At 41.9% G+C, this 17,203-nt stretch overlaps 1 protein-coding gene across 1 annotated transcript in view; it reads left to right on the top strand.

The window, feature by feature from the left end:
• Positions 1–17,203, top strand: part of LOC103353590 (neurobeachin-like) — a gene marked incomplete at its 3' end in the record, with an annotated part of 183,100 nt that overhangs the window by 72,493 nt on the left and 93,404 nt on the right. The window contains exons 17-31 of the mRNA XM_008276644.1: positions 188–280; positions 2,324–2,432; positions 2,534–2,615; positions 2,714–2,837; positions 3,676–3,868; positions 4,041–5,033; positions 5,857–6,074; positions 6,335–6,488; positions 6,851–6,859; positions 7,418–7,598; positions 8,531–8,658; positions 9,047–9,154; positions 9,524–9,692; positions 11,575–11,989; positions 16,444–16,607. Of these exons, the coding sequence (XP_008274866.1) occupies positions 188–280; positions 2,324–2,432; positions 2,534–2,615; positions 2,714–2,837; positions 3,676–3,868; positions 4,041–5,033; positions 5,857–6,074; positions 6,335–6,488; positions 6,851–6,859; positions 7,418–7,598; positions 8,531–8,658; positions 9,047–9,154; positions 9,524–9,692; positions 11,575–11,989; positions 16,444–16,607 (3,140 nt within the window). The remainder of the gene's footprint in view (positions 1–187; positions 281–2,323; positions 2,433–2,533; positions 2,616–2,713; positions 2,838–3,675; positions 3,869–4,040; positions 5,034–5,856; positions 6,075–6,334; positions 6,489–6,850; positions 6,860–7,417; positions 7,599–8,530; positions 8,659–9,046; positions 9,155–9,523; positions 9,693–11,574; positions 11,990–16,443; positions 16,608–17,203) is intronic.

Below are 17,203 nucleotides of genomic sequence, written 5' to 3'. Positions count from 1 at the left end.
GCACTGCTTGTGAGTTCTAGGGAAAAGACTGCTGTTTTCATTATGACATTCATTTAATGTTAATGTAAATTCATTCTGAAAGAAAGCAGTTGTCAGCTAAGCAGTGCAGGGCATTTACATGAACAGGGTTATACTTTCTTTTGCTAAGACCATGTGCCAGTTTTCGCTGCTTGTGTCTTTTTTCCAGGGTGATCTACAAGCTCATGGCCTCCAAGAGTGAGAGCATTCGCGTACAATCCCTTAAAGTCCTTGGATACTTCCTGAAACATTTGGGCCACAAGTAAGTAACCCTTTCCAGAAGCTGTTTTGTAGCTTGTAATTATACAATCTAACGTGCTTTTATAATGAATAGTCAAAAGATTAATGAATGTAATACATGCCTAATGCTGTCATGTGCTCTATGTTGTTGTTTTTAGCCTTTTCATGTCCATGCAGTGTCCACTTTCACAATATTTCATAGGCTAGTAGGATAGAAACTGAAGAATCATGCTTCACATTCAGAGGGACGAATCATCTGTTCCTGCTACACAGTAAACTAACAGAAAACTCTTGACTAGATGCCAGTTTTGTAAATTGGGGTGCACTTCCTGGTAAAACACCTGAATTCTTGGCTTTGTGCCCTAAAGTGATTAATTCACAGAAGAGAAGAGTGGAATAGGCCCAAGTTACTGTCCTGCTGAGTAAAATAAATAATAAAGTACCCACTAAGATGTCAGCATTTCATCTGTGTGCGGCACATTAGAGAGACAGAACGCCTATAGGTAGAGAGCTTATGGATCAAAATGCAGGTTGCAGGCATAGATGGAGAAGATGTGGGGGCGGTGCTGTGCTCACAGTGGTGAAGCACCGGGTAGCGCTACTTGTGTCTGCTGAATGGAGAAAAAGGGGCAGGCAGAAACTCATGCAAGAACACTGCAGGCGCACGTTAACAGTGAGTAGTTTTAAAAACCTGAATGTTTTCACCCCTCGCTGAAATAGCTTTCATAGAGCCTAGTCCACTGTGAGCTCCAGTGCAGCTCATAAAGAAATAAAGTTTCTTTGGTGCTTTGTTGAGGTTATGAGTTTTTGATAACGTCATTTGTTTTTTTGTACTCATTAAGACAGTGTTGTTGGACATTGGTGATTCTGTATGGGCTGATAAATCAATCTAATAAACAGATTTGTTTTGCAAATTAATCTCTTCCTGAGGCTGTCTGGGAGAAGAAAACTTAAAAAAAAAAAAAAGAATAGCTGAGAGCAAATGTGTTCTGAAAAGCCATTTTTTTTACCTGTAATTTATTGACTCCCACCGTAATCATAAAATTAATGATAATAAAAAACCATAATGGGGGACAGCCTGACAGCTGAGTGGTCGGGCCTCATACCACAAAGGTGCAAATGAGCAGCGAGTACCTGGTTTGATTCCTGCTGGAGACTATTTGCTGCATGTCTTTCCGCTGCTCTTCTCTCCAACATTTTTTTTATCTCTTTGCACTATCTCTCTCTATAAAAGTACAACAAAGTGCCCTATCCCAATGAAAAAGACAAAAACCATAATGAATATGACACACCAGGTTTATAGTTGTAGAACTAAATGTCCCTCCTGCTGTACGATTACCTTATCTCTCTAATAGCAGGGCATTAAGTCATTTCACACTAAATAGCACATATCCAATTTTCATATTTTTAACTGTGTACCTTAATTTTTGCATTGTCCTAACTGCTAATGGAAAGCATAGCCAGAGAAGGAGAGAGTGACACTGTCTTTACCCTCATGAATGCATTTACAGTGTCCTCCCTCTTGATGTCCTTGATTAAACAGACTTGTACTGTAAAGCTGAGCTTGCTGTGCATCATCAGTCTACCCTTTTCTCCCTAATTTCCATATTTATACAGCTGAGTGAAATGTTGCTCTTCTCCTAAGTGTCCAATTTGCCAATCTCTGAAAAATACACAAAAATTGTCGACTTATTAGGAAAGTCCCAACTTGTCTTGAGGCGGTGGCAGCAGAGTAGAGCAGCTTTGGGTTTGCATTGTGACAACAGTCCTTACGCTGTTTGCAGATGCAGTTTGTCACTGCAGAACCCATTCACCTGTGGTATGCCTCTGTTGTATTTTGGAGCCGTTCCTAGTGACAGGCTAACTTCGTTATCCTACACACCTCCAACAAAAATTCCCCAATTTATGACAGCAGGCAGTTCCTGACACTTGCCTCCAGAGAGTGGCTCCCAGTGGGTGAGAGTAGGGAAGCAAGCTGACGGCACTCACTGATCCTTTCAGTGGCTTAGGGAGCTCTAAACAAGCCACTTTACCATTATGTCTGTGTGTGTGTGTTTATCCGCAGGAGAAAGGTGGAGATCATGCACACACACAGCCTATTTACTCTGCTGGGAGAGAGGCTCATGCTGCACACCAACACTGTGACTGTGACGACCTACAACACTCTTTACGAGGTAACAAAACACTTTCCTCTCAAATGTCCTAGCATTACTGCGACGTTGGTCTTTGTGTGCAGAAAGTGTGACTGACGTCTTCTCTCCGGTTCCTGTGCCAGATTCTGATAGAGCAGGTGTGCACACAGGTAGTTCACAAACCTCATCCTGAGCCCGACTCCACTGTCAAGATTCAGAACCCAAGTAAGCCTGTTCTGTCTCACATAGCCTTTTTAAAGCGCTTGGTTATCTGGCAAAACTGACATGTCTGTATATTTGTGTTTCTATGTGTGTGATATCAGTGATTCTCAAGGTGGTAGCAACTTCATTGAAGAACTCTTCCCCCAGCACAGAGCTGATGGAGGTTCGGCGGCTCTTCCTTTCAGATATGATCAAACTGTTCACCAACAGTCGAGAGAACAGACGGTGAGCACAAGTTAACCACCTTAATTATCATGTCGATTATTGTATCAAAGAAAAAGGAACAAATACACACAGCCCCCCCCCCCTCTTTTTGCTATGTTTAATAGGCTCATATTGATGCGTAATCCTCTTTAGACATGCACATGGTCCCCAGCAGATGTTTCTGACAGTTTCTGACAGTTGCTCATTCTGACTTTCTCTTTTTTTCCCTCTCACACTGAAATCTTGCCTTCTGTACCACATATATACAGTTCAGGCATATAGAAATTCAATTACTGGGCTTAACAAACCACTGTCCTGAATCACTAACATAGTTAGCCTAACATTATTCAGCAAAAGTGCTTTGTCTTGTCAAATTGTTGACCTTAAAAAACACTTAATTGCTTTTTACTTGCTGCTTCTTTTCTGTCTTGACTGTCATTTTGTTTGTGAGACCCTGCTGCCAAATCAGTAAACAAATGAATATAAAAAGGAATTCTGAAGGCCTAACGACATCAGACAAAGTGACTTTTGATTGAACATTAGACTAATGTGCATTGTCCCATTTTGAATAAACAAATTGAAATTAAAATGGTCAAATTAATCCCAACGGTCTGTTGTGATGTGATTAACAAAATGACACGTAGCCCTGGTATGTACCAAAGAGTGATGCAGAACTAATAATTGGATGAAATGATTTTTAATTTGGGTGGAAGAATTTAAAGTTGTACCACAAATGTTAATTATAAAAGTTGAACTAAAGATATAGATAGGACGGTCACAGTTTACATCAATCACTCAGACTGTTTTTATCAAGGTTACTGGAGGTTTCATTAGTTTATTGGGGATGTGTGTTTTGCAGGTGTCTGCTTCAGTGCTCCGTCTGGCAGGACTGGATGTTTTCTCTCGGGTACATCAACCCCAAAACCTCTGAAGAACAGAAAATCACTGAGATGGTGTACAACATCTTTCGCATTCTGCTCTACCATGCCATCAAGTATGAGTGGGGAGGCTGGCGAGTGTGGGTGGACACGCTCTCCATAGCCCACTCTAAGGTGAGTACTGTACCGTACAACAAAGAGGAAACACTGACCTCTGCTGTTGAGGGAGACATTTTTATCTGTTCTGTCTTATCTTAACTGTTAAGCCTCTTCATAACTGAACGGCACAGTTGTTTGCATCATGAACATGCGGCTAACATTGTTTGTAACGTCGATCTGTTTGTAGGTGACATATGAAGCACACAAAGAGTACTTGGCTAAGATGTACGAGGAGTACCAGCGTCAGGAGGAGGAAAACATTAAGAAAGGGAAGAAGGGTTTGGTCAGCACTATCTCTGGTCTATCTGCTCAGGCCTCTGGCATTAAAGGTGTGATTGAGATCAGAGAAATGGACGATACCTCCCAGACACCAGAGAGTGAAACGGACTATGAGAGTGCCGAATCACGTAACCTGTTGGCTGAAGGGAAGGTGCCTGAAGAAGGATTCAAAGAAACGGAGACTACAGTAGATGGAGTCAGAGTCGAAGTTCATGACCTTCTGGTGGACATCAAGGCTGAAAAGGTGGAGGCTACAGAGGTTAAGCTGGATGATTTGGACTTATCCTCCGAAACTTTGGGAGTATCTGAGAATGGAGCACTGGTGGAGGTGGATTCTCTGTTGGATAATGTCTACTGTGCTGCAGTGAAAAACCTCAACAGTAATGTCAGTAGTGTGTTGTTGCCAAAGGGCAGTATGGATGACCAAAACGCAGCCCCTCTCATTACACTAGACGATGACAAGGACAGCATCCCTCACAGCAACAATTTCCTGTTTGGCAAGACGACATGCAGCATTGAGGGCAAGCTACTGCCTGATCTCAGTCCAGCTCAGCCTCTGGTCCTGCCCAGCCCAGAGCTGCCAGTCCACAGCAGCGCCAGTGATGAACTGGGCCTTCTAGCTCACATGACGGGCAGCTCCTTACCCAGCATCCTGGAGAAGGATGAGTTTGAACTGCAGACAGCCCTGGAGGGCATCAGCTCTGTGGCTGGTACCGAGGCTGAGACCTCCAAAAGCCCAGAGGTCACTGAGGGCAGAGCTGCAGCAGAATCTGAAGGGGACCCCTTGGCTGGTAAGACCGGCAGTGCAGCTGATGCAGCAAGCAACATTTCTGACACAGAGAGATCAGATGATGGCAAAGACAAGGAGATGAAGAAGATTCAGACAACTGCCACCACACAGGTTAGTCTGAAACTAACCAGCAGACTATTTAAAGAAATGGTAGAGATTCAATACAGTTAGAATAATTTCAAAGCTCCTACCTAGAAGAAGGTATGTTAAAAGACCATGACGAATATTGTAAAGTCAAAGAGAGTCATGGTCAAACTGTGTTGGCCCTTAGTGAACAGTTCTATAATAACAGATCCACAGAGATTCCCAAACTGCACTTGTAATGGGGAAAGGAAGGCCTGGTGTGCATCAGGCATCACTCCTCTGAGACTCAGGAAACTGGGCTGCTGGAATAGTTGCCTGAGCCAACTGGAGGGAAGAAATAGACAAAGCATTATTCTGCCACAATCGCCTGGGATTTGTTCATTGCTCCCCACCTCTCCTATGAGCTGTGCTCTTTCTCAGAGGTCAGGCTCTTTTGCCTAGACTGGGTCACTGATGGAGGGCCAGTGGGAGGCAGAGTTTATTTTTAAACCTTTCTCTGCTGTTGCATAATTGCTCATGTTGAATTCATTGCCACTGTTTTTTAAACAGGCTTTTTTGCGGCACCTTGCTGACTCATTCATCTTATGTTTCGAGGTTGCATTGAGCTTGTTTTCTTTTCTGTACTCACAGGCAGGAAGAGGTTATCCGAGGACTCACTTTAAACTCGCCATTTATCATTCATAGTGAACAGTATGACAGTAGAAATATATCTGATGGATCTATGGCTGTGCTATTGATTAGAGAAATAGGATTAGCAACTAATCTGTATGCATTATCTCACGATGGACAGCGATTGTGTGTGTGTGATGCCAAATTCATCAGTTGTAATGATTAATTGGTCTCCCATCAGAGTCTGCATGGCCGCCTAGTCACTCAGATGGAGAGGGACATACGCGTGGACCTTGGCTTTAGGGGGACGCCCATGACAGAGGAACAGCGACGTCAGTTCAGCCCTGGCCCACGCACCACGATGTTCCGCATCCCAGAGTTTAAATGGTCAGCCATGCACCAGAGACTGCTCACTGACCTGCTGTTTGCGCTGGAGAGTGATGTCCATGTCTGGAGGAGGTGTGTGAAGTGATTTATGTGCACTTGAGAGACACAGACAGGGAGGGTGAGCATGGTACAAGTAGTGATACTCCGAATACCCCACTGTATCAGAACTAACACAAGGTGTTGTTGCTGCTTAAGACTTAAATGGAACCTGACTATTTTATACATTGCATAAATGTTGTGTGCATACTTCTCACTGCAATGTCCAATTATTTATATAATATGAAAAACGCTACTATCTCTAATAACCTTGTTTTTCCCACCTTTCTCTGCAGCCACTCCACCAAATCTGTCATGGACTTTGTTAATAGTAATGAGAACATCATTTTTGTCCACAACACCATCCATCTCATCTCTCAAATGGTAGACAACATCATTATCGCTTGCGGAGGGATTTTGCCCCTTCTCTCAGCGGCCACCTCTCCTTCTGTAAGTGCGACTCACTGACTTCACTGAAGGAGAATACTGCCATCTAGTGGTGGTTTGTTCCAACTGCTTGCTCTGTGGGTGTCTGTTGTTTACAACAGTACAGTATGTACCAGTGGGAAATAAGTCTTGCTTGTGTTTATTGATTGGAGCCACCTTTATTTGCTCAGCTTCACTCTGCTACAATTAATGCTGAGGACATTACTCTGGTACAATTTCCTATGCTTGTAATTAACTTCCCTGTGTGTCGTTTATGTTTACTTAGATCAATCAGCTACAATTATCAGATTTCATTTGCTGTCATGAAGTGAAATTGATTTTAATCATCTTCTTTTGTTTATGTTTTTTTTTCTGTTCATGTCTAGAGTACCAAGGTTAGTAATTATGCTATTTTAATTTCTCTCTCTTAATTTCTTACAGTATTCACAATCCATTTTGCTTAATAGTCATTAAATAGATCTGAAAATGAACCATCCTCCCTCTGGACTTGTGAAGAAAGGGTTTTCTTATCTTGAGTTTTCTTTAGAAAATGTATTAGACAAAAAAAAAAGTCTGCTTTGGCTCAACCTCCCTCATCAAACAGCACATAGCAAATCATCACTATGGGTGAGATTTGATATTTAGCTGAACTTGGATCAAACTCTCCATCAGTTTCTATAATTTTGCTGCTTTCGTAGAGACCCTACTCGCACCCACATGAATGTAATAGCACATACTGCTGAGATCATCTGACTTGACACTGTGTGTTTCTGTCCTAAATTCAGCAGCGACCCCGACTGTGTCTATTTGTGCAATATGCCTATCTGTCTATATTTTATTGCATGTTTAGGATGAATAATTTTAATCACTGCTGGATTTCAGTGCTGATTGTGCCAGAGAAGACTTAGTACATTTGGAGTTTTGTCTTATGTGTCCTTCTTTTTTTGTGCAAGACGGAGTTAGAGATCATCGAGGCAACACAGGGCATGTCCTCAGAGACGGCCATCACTTTCCTGTCCCGTCTCATGGTTATGGTAGATGTCTTGGTGTTCTCGAGCTCCCTCAACTTCAGTGAGATTGAGGCTGAAAAGAACATGTCCTCTGGTGGCCTGATGCGTCAGTGCCTCAGACTCGGTAAGATCCTTATTTTCTGCTGTAGATGTGAATAGCAGTCGGTGCAGAGGGCAAGTAAAATAATACAGTACCCTTATGTGGTGTTTGTACACAGGAATATGAATGAGTTGGAAAATGCCATGGTAGTATTCCCCTCACATATTCTAATAATGCCTCTAATCCCTTTTGATCAGCAAAGCTAATTAATTAAAGAATCCTGTGCTAATTGTATACTACATTGGAGAATGCACAGGGTTTCGCTGCGGTTTCCAGCAGTGAAAAGATGGCACGATCTTAATTTTAGAATTCACAACAAGCAGAGAGAATCATTTGCAGTGCAGTCAGGTTCTCTTTGCAAATGGTAGCCTTTTGTGTCTGTCATTAGTGTGTCTCATAGGACTCCATGAGGTCCTCTCTGCCCTTGTGTGTTTTTGATTGTGTCATTGTGTATAATAGAGGCCCGATGAATTATATTTCTTAAATGTTTGAATGAAAAGCAATAAAATAGCAGCTAAATTCAGAACTGTTAAACTGTGGACTTTTTCGGAACAACTGTAAAATTCGGAATTCAGCTGTTTTGGTTGAATTATTTTACACATTAAGTAAGATGGTGTCCGTATCTGTTTATACCCATGGGTCTGTGTGTTTACAAGCCTGTGTTCGCTTGATTGTTGACTCCAAGTTGTGCTCTGGGGGATGTGAAATAGCCTTCAGACTTCACAGTGTCCTTGTTGCAAACATACAATTTCTCATCACTGGCTTCAGTGTGAAATCAGTCTGGCTGCTGATTTTGCTCCTGCTCTCTTTCCCGTCAGCCTGGAACAAATAGTCATCAGAGATAACTGATTAGTTTTAAAGAGGTCATGCATGTTATCAACATTTAATTTCCATTTAACTCCGAAATGAGAGCCTATTTGTATGCTGTGTGTGTGTGTGTGTGTCTCTGTGTGCAGTGTGTTGTGTGGCTGTTAGGAACTGTTTAGAGTGCAGGCAGAGGCACAGAGAAAGAGGAAATTTGTCTTCCATTCCCAACAATCACAAGACTCAGGAAATCTTGCAAAATGCCGTGACTTCCAGCAAGGTAGGATGTGATATCACATGTCGTTTATCTCAAGTGTCCTTAATAATAAACTTTTTTTCTGTGGTACCTTTCAGAAGTAGAATTACAGGTTGATTTACAAAAAGACAATAGGACATTAAAATGACTTTGGTTCCTATGGCCCTTGTTGAAAATGTAATCAATGCCATCATAATGGGCTCTAAATAGTAAAGCAAAAACTGTTTCACCCTTTTATGTCATCTGCACACCCTGTGATACCAAATCAGTCTTTGAACACATAATGTCAGCAGAAAGACTGTTTCCCTTCCATCTTTATCCTTTTTCTAATCAAAGTTATACAAAAACGTGTTAAATTTAGCTTTCAAGTAAACAGAGAAGCATGTTATATTGTGTTATCTCTCTGCTTTAGACAGCCATAGAGACTGTCCCTAGTAACCTGTCTCCCATCAAGGACCCAGATCGCCTTCTGCAGGATGTGGATATCAATCGACTTCGCGCTGTGGTGTTTCGTGATGTGGTGAGCCAAGTCTATGTGTGTGTGTGTTTGTGGGAGACATGCATTGTGTTTGTCACAAAGACTTGGCTACAGGTAGCAAGGATGAAAATAGGATTTGTTTTTTTTTGGCAGACAAGCAGGTGTGCAATGCAACACCCTTCCATCAGTAGGTGAAATACCAAACCGACCCTTTGGATGAGTGTAAATCAAAGTGACAGATGTTTTTTTTCAAAGCAACATATTTTACAGCAAGTATTAAAAATATGCGAGTACTTTACATCTGTTTAACATGCATTATGCAAGGTGCACTTGATGTGAGAAAACCTCTTTAGGCAGCAGCAGTGGATTGTGTGAAATGACAGTCTTCTGAATTGTAATTCTTCTCCGCAGGATGACAGTAAGCAAGCCCAGTTCCTGGCTTTAGCAGTCGTCTACTTCATCTCCGTCCTCATGGTTTCCAAATACCGCGACATCCTCGAGCCCCAGCGTGAGACTGCCAGGATAAGCAACCAATCAGGCCTCAGCATGCGTCAGGAGATCAACTCACCAACCAGCACAGGTGTTGATGGCGATGCCCTGCCTTTCTTACATCTATTCCTCTGCTCACCTAATCTTAGTTTGATGTGACTATATCTGATGTACACAAGTGTTAAGTGCCCTTGGTCCTTTCTGTTACTCTGGTGCCAGCTTGTGAGAGCTGAGAGCTCATTCAGTAAAATAACAGGGATACCCTGCCTGCACTCCACTGGCTCACCTATGATTTATTCATGAGGTCTGCTAATTGCACCGCACAGAATTAAATGTGGAAGCAAACAGACTGGTGCTGGAGATGGTGGTTATGAACTTGAAAAGGCATCAATGTTCTCTCTGAAATAAAAGGTTGTATAGGCCTCAAGTCATAAATCATACATTAAGTCACATGAAAGGAAATCAGTGGCTGCCTACAAAGGTTCAACACAGTGTCTGCTGCAGTGCCAGCTTGCTATTATGAAATGCATAAGTGAGCATACTTCATCAACTTTCATTCAGACAAAAAGTGAAGTAAATAAAGGAAACAAGAGGAAGAGGAGGGAGGCCAAAGGAAATGTGTAAGTGTAATTTAAAGAGCTCAGAGCACCGAGAATGAAGAAAGAGAAGAAGAGCAGAGAGAAGTTGAGAGATGAGAAAGCAGCGGCGTGTTGGCCAACTACTGTGGGTTTTTGGGGCAGTGGAGCCAGGCTTGCTATTTTCAGCCCCATCTGTCAGTGCCCATTAGGCAAGCAATCCACCAGAGGAGAATGGGATCATAGAGGTTGCTGGGAGGAGAGAGGCACACTGCTGCCTTCATAAATTTCTCCAGAAAATGGGGGAATTTTCCAGACGGCATGTGGCAGACGATTGTCTGATGGACCAGGAAGCCAGACGACTTGCTGGCTAAATCAGGCCCTGCTGACCTCGTTAAGGGGCATGTGATGAATATTAATATGGTCGCCCTTGGATGTAGGTAACCATTTGGTCAAGATGAACCCAAATCTTACTGGAAAGGCACCTCTGCAGCTTTCGGGAAGAATCAACAAACATTTTGTTGGATCACATTGACCACTATATAGGCCCAATTTTCAGTGTATGGACAGAACAAATGTTGCGGTTTGTAATAAGAGTCAGTCCTTCATAAATTAAAAAAAAAAAAAAAGTCCGGTATAAAAGGTACAGTATATTAGGTCCCAGAATAATAAAGCAGCATATCTATTTAATTGCTCGTGTGTCTAAGCAGTTACATAAATATGGCTTTAGGCGAGAGGAAGCTGAAGAAAAGGACTCATGTTTTATTAGTATAGAAGAAGAAATACAGAGAGATAATCTCACCAGAGAATCCGAGCTTCTGGAGAGAGATCTAAGAAGCCGCTCTGGCATGTGGTTCTCTCTACACATGCTAAATTTACTCCTTGGCTAGGAATGTAAAGCAAGCTTTGGAATGCACTTTTATTTACTGGTATTGGGATCAATTTATTTAGTTTTGAATCCACATTTCTTACTGCTCTTCACAAATGATCATTTTGAGTTGGCATATAGAAAAATTAGTTGCGGTGGACATTAGTATAGTGGTAGGATTGACTGATTTTCAATTCATTAATTATTTATTTTTATTTTAAGCACTAAACTCAATCATCCAGTAAAAGCACCAAAGGTTATGTGGTTGCAACTTCTCAGATGTTAGGATTTTTTTTTTTTTTCATATCATTGAATATTTGATGACGACAAAGGTTTTAGTTTGAAGACATCTCTGTGGACATTTGACTGCTTTTTTGACTAAGTGATTCCTGAATGGGTAGTAAATGACAAAAAATATTATAATGACTACTCAGATTTGACACAATGCCCATTTTATCATATTATTCCCTGTGTATGTATTTAAATGGCTAACAGTCTCTGTCGCTACCTGTTTTGTATGTGTTCTACAGAAACACCCTCAGCATTTGAAAGCAGCAAGGGCCATCTTCTGCCACCAGAAGACCTCCACATGGAAGGCTCTCTTCCCCACACAGACTCCGGGATCGGAGAGGAGCAGGTAGCCAGCGTCCTCAACGGGTCTGACCTGGACCACTGCATGGGGGGACCAGGTGCCATGAGTGAGCTCATATCTACACTCTCATCAGAGGTGAAGAAGTCTCAGGAGAGCCTGTCTGAATCTCACAATGTGGACACCATCATCAGCTCTAATCAGCCCAACAAGGGCATCAATGTCAAGGAGATTTTGAAGAGTCTGGTAGCAGCTCCAGTGGAGGGCATGGAGGCTGGCCTGGAGCCTGTGTCCTACCCAGACCCTGCTGCCAAGGCACAAGCCATGTTGCCGATGCAGTTTCACTCTTTTGACAGGTGAGGACGGGTTGCTTGGTTAGTTGTCTGTTACTGCTCCAGCTTAAGTTTGTTTTGTATGTTTTAAGTTTTTTTTGGGGGGAAAGCAGCTTTTGCAGCACTTGCAGTTGGTTTTTGTATGCATTCTTCCAATCTTTCCAGTTATTTCTTTACTGTATGAAAATCAATTAAGTCGCACTTGACTGAATGTTTAGTCAGCATGCATTTTTATCAGTCACATTTTTATCATTGCTTTGTCATCATCACTGGGTGAAGCATGGCAATAAAACACAATGAAAAAGAAATAATGATATTCATGGTTAAAAAGAGCCTGCTAATAGATTTTCATGCTTCACAGAAATGATATGAAGCCAGTTGTTTTCTGAAATGGTTGTAAAAATGCCCTCTTTTTACCTTAAGCTTTCAAGAACATCATCTTGTAATTATATCTCTGAATGAGTCATCTGAGCTTTGCGTCTTTATCATGGTAGCTAGCCAACATTTAAATCCATGAAGACTGTGCGGATGTGGGTGTGTCTGGAAGTGTGTGCTCTCTCAAGTGACTGTAGAATGGCGATGTTAATCCTCAGGGTTTATCTCGGTTATCCAGTATACCACTAATGGTTTTTAAGTAGCATGCAACACATTATTCATTTCAGGCCACTTATATTGTACTCATTCCCCAGAGCGAGGAATTCCTGTGTTTGAAAGGGTCTCTGAAGCGCTGTGGTACTGCTGCAGTTTATTTACATTCCTGGATTAGATAAAACCACACAGTAATCTATCTGGATTTGGGTGTTTACAAACCTGCTCCTGCAGGGATTTCAAGCCTCAGCTCCCCCTGATCCCTGCTTCCTATGGCTGATAATATTTTGAAAATCATAATTTTTCTCCAAGTAATTTGAGTTAGTTTGGCACAAATGAGAACTCCTCCTGCCCCGTGGACACTGTGGAGTTGGTTAGAGTCTTCATGTCCTTCTGTGTAGTGACTTCAGACCCCAGAGAGAAGGTAGAGGACACACAGTCAGGCACAACAATGGGGCCTCCTCCTCCTCCTCCTCAATGCATGCTGCTGCTGAGCGGGGCTAAGGTGAGCCTGATGAAAAGGGGAGAAGATGGAGGAGTATGTGGAGGAGAGGACAGCTGAGAGGGTGGGGGTCTCCAGGGCGTTGATGACAGATTGAACAGAAGTGGCCACGCACCAAACCATGGCCAGCCATCGTCCTCACCACTCACATCCATAATGGGACCTGGCAGCCTGAAATGAGTCGCCACGGCAAAGTGTATTATTTTTGAAATGCTTTCACACAAAGCCTCCTGACCACATTTACAACTTTGTCTCATGCTTTTCATGTCACTCCCCCCTCCAGCCTCTATTTGCTGTGTCTAATTGTTTGCCACCTGCCAGCGAAATGAGCTGCCAGCCATGGACAGGCCTTTCATTTGTCTGTCAGGGCAAAAATAGATTGGGAGTGACAACATCAAAAAAGAAGAAGGAGGGAAAAATGGCTTAAAGTGGAGTGCACAGGGGCGGTTGTCGCAGAGGCCTTTCTGCTAGAGACTTTCATAGAGGAGCGGTTTAAACAGCTCGAAACCCAGATTTCCATTAGACCAGATGGGAATACAGTAAAGAAACACTTCAGTAATCCTCAACTTCCTCCCTTTCTCTCTTTACAAAAGTCTCCAAATTAGCTCTGTGAGATATTGTTTGTCCTTACATATTTGAGTTTTCACATGATGGAGAGCAATGATAACTCTTCTTTTATTGGATTTGTGTGGAATGTAAGCACAGCAAATTCCTCCTGAATCTGTTCTTGTATTTCTGAGTAAAGCCCTATTAGATTAGATTCTTATTTTGGATTTATAAAGGAAACATTTCTTTGGTTATACTTTACATTGCAGTCATATCCCACAGCCGCAGACCTCATTAATATTCATTCTAAGATTAATCCTTGCTTTATTCTCTGCAACTCAATTAAGACAATCCTATTAATAAAATATGCACTAGATAATCTATACATGATTCATGAGCACTCTGCTAATGAATTATTCATTAAAAGAGGTTCATGTTTTATCAACATCCTGTAGATCTAATGTAGCATCCCAGCCATGCCCGAGCACCGCCGGAACATGTGAGCGAGGGATAAATTTGGAAAGCAAGATTAAATTCACGCCCAGTCCCGACAATCAAAACACATTACTGATGTTCTGAAATCTGTCAATGAGATTTCACAGAGGAGAGCAGCATGAAGATCTACTAAATAAATGATATTTGTCATCAGTGTTCTTCAGAGCACAGCTGTATCCCTGGAGATATTAATATTTCAGCAAGCTTTCAAGAAGCTTTTCAAGCTTTTTGTGATTGAGCTGATTTTGATCTGCTAAGTTTCAATTCTTTTATTTTACGACTATTTTTGGTATTGTATGCCTGTTAGGTGGTTGTCAGTGTAGCGGCACTGCCACTTAACGTGTATTATTATCTACTTTTTCTATGTTTTACCCATGGAGAGAAGCTAGAGTGCTATTTCATCTGGTAAATAAAACATTATAGCTTTGATGATTTTGAAAGAAATCAATTGCACAGTAAAAAAAAAATAAGAGTGTAAAATACTTTAACAAACAGCCTGAAATACATCCGGACCATATTAGGATCGTTTCTCATGGCGTGTTGTACGTGATCTATGAGACGGACTGTATATATAAAACGGCAACAAAAGACATTAAAAGTCTGTGTTGTTTTGTTGAGGAAGGATTTCTGGGGATTTGCTTCAGATGACAACAGGCTTAGCTCGTGACAGAGCAAAGGCCTGGCCTGTGTCACCCAGAGTAACTGCAGGAGATTGGACAAGACATTATCTGGCACCTTCACAAACCCAAAGGCCAACTGCAGACCTGATAAGGACAAGCTTTCCTTCTTCTTTTCTGTCAGGCGGCTCTTGCAGGGCCAAGTTCACTGCATCATCTTTAATCCTCGGCCAATCAGATTGCATGCGAACAGAGGTCTGGTGGGTTCGTGGTGCGTCTCTCTTCTCCTGTGCCAATATACAAAATAACAAGTGCAACTTTCATCTCAGGCCTTATCCATCAGACAAGGTTTTCATTACTTGTTTCATTAAGAAGCTCTGTCCATTTCATATTTTTCTTTTTTGCATCATGTGATGTTTTGAAACTGCAGCTTCTATAAAAGGGAAACCCCCGTTATTTTTAGGTCCCCTCTTGACTTGTCTGTGTGTATTTATTCATGGCTTATTTTGATGTTTGAAGTATTTGGTGCCATCTATTGCCTCTTTCTTTTTTTGTTTCTTGAACAAAAAGTGCTCGAGGGACAAAATAGAAATTTCCACAGTGACGGCCATCATCTGCAAATACGCCGACAGTCCACGTATACTTTCCACGTAGGCTTTCTAACAAAATCAGATGTTGTTCTGTATGTACAGAGCAAACGCCATATTGAAAGGTCTTGAATCTCATCTCTCAGTGAGCTGGTGTTTTGTCCTGAACACACAGGCTATGTAAATATATGTTTGCAACTAATGCCAAAGTGCTCCTGGAAAGTCTCATTTGGATTGGGGATGTGTTCAGCTCTTCCCATCAGAACAGAGCATAGCAGAAGATCACTGGCAAGAGAAGATGCAAGGGGCAGTCTAGTATCAAGTTGGCTGGCCCTGAGGTTTATTTACTTGAACCTCTCGTGTGTCTGTTTGCCTTTCATGCATTATGCTGAATGATGGAGTTACAGATCAGGATGTTTACCTTTCAAATGCACTGACTAATGTGTGGCCATGCTCTTGGTTACAAGGCCTGAAAGCAGTAAGAGATGATCAAGACTGTTCATATTCTCTTTTTTCTTTTCCTAGAACACGTGAATGAATCTTAATTCATCTGCTATGCTCTGGGGGCGTTTCTAAAAGGCGATTATGAGGATAAGAGTTGAGTTGAAATTAGGGGAAGTCAAGGATTTTCTGTGAACAGGGCTGAAAAGCCTTTGTGTAAAATGCTGGCTTTACTGGAGGTCTGTTTTATTAGGACAGCTTTTAAAGTGTAAAGCTCACCTGTTGTATGGATGTTTATTTTGTCGTAAACTCCTGGTCCTAGATTTGCATATCCTACCTGTCAAATATAACCTTTCCAAAAAACTAAAAAAAAGTGTTTTTCAGCCTCATCTCCAGTATCGTTTACATCAAGACTATATTTCAGCCTTTATGAATAGTTCTATGAAGTTAGGACTACAGCACTCTGGAGCTGTTAATTGTCTAATATCTGGTTCCAGTATCTTTGTTTTGGATGATATTTGCAGACACTTAGTCCAGCTTGTCTTCTTTCCTGTGCCACTCTTCTGTCCTTGTTGTGTCCATCTGGAATTTTTGATTAAATCTCTTCCTTGTACTATTTCATTTTAATATTTAAACTATTTACAAGTACAGTATTTTTCATGTATGCGTGAATGAAATGTCTGCTGTATGTGTTCCTTGCAGGAGTGTGGTGGTGCCCGTGAAGAAAACCTCCCCTGGCAGTCTAACAGTTAACATACTGGGAAGCAGCAGCAGCAGCAGCACCTCTCCTGGGCTGACAACTGGCAGCACCCCCAACATCTTTGCTGCTGCTTCTGCGACCCCGAAAAGCATGATCAACACTACGGGTAGGCCGTACAAAAGGTCACAGGAGCGTACTTCTACAGCTAAAATGCTATATTCAACACTTGTAGTGTCAGGTTTCAAATAATACTGTCTCAGAACGCTTTGACAGTACTTAATTTGAGCAATTTATGTTAATTTTAATGACCCTGTCTGTTTTTTCTTTCACTGATGCCGTTCCAAGAATAGAAACAAAGCATCTCTGCGGGATCATGTGATCCTGCATGTTCTTGCTGTTATCACTAGATGGCCCCCTTTACCTTCCTTTCACGATCTGTGCTCGGTCTGTGCACTGCCAAGTAAAACCACTGTCCTTCAACCACTAGGATTCCTTCTGATACCTCAGTTTTAATGTCCCCTGAATTATACAGTTAAACAAGCACCTTTTTTAAAAGTGAAGATGAATTTGCACTCATAGTTTCCCTTTGTAGTTTGCATTCCTGTTTGATTGACTGCACGCCCGCTCTCTCCCGCCGTCGTCACGTTGCGTTTCCTGGGGCTGTGCTGCACTGAGCCGGTTGTACCTCTGGACTCGTACTCCGGGCCTCTGAAAGGACCCACTTAACACCAAGAACCATTAGGAGCTCCAACACCTTTTTAA

Source organism: Stegastes partitus, unplaced genomic scaffold, assembly GCF_000690725.1.
Source record: "Stegastes partitus isolate 25-593 unplaced genomic scaffold, Stegastes_partitus-1.0.2 Scaffold78, whole genome shotgun sequence".
In the NCBI taxonomy this organism is placed as follows: domain Eukaryota; kingdom Metazoa; phylum Chordata; class Actinopteri; family Pomacentridae; genus Stegastes; species Stegastes partitus.
This window is presented reverse-complemented; position numbering and strand designations above follow the sequence as displayed.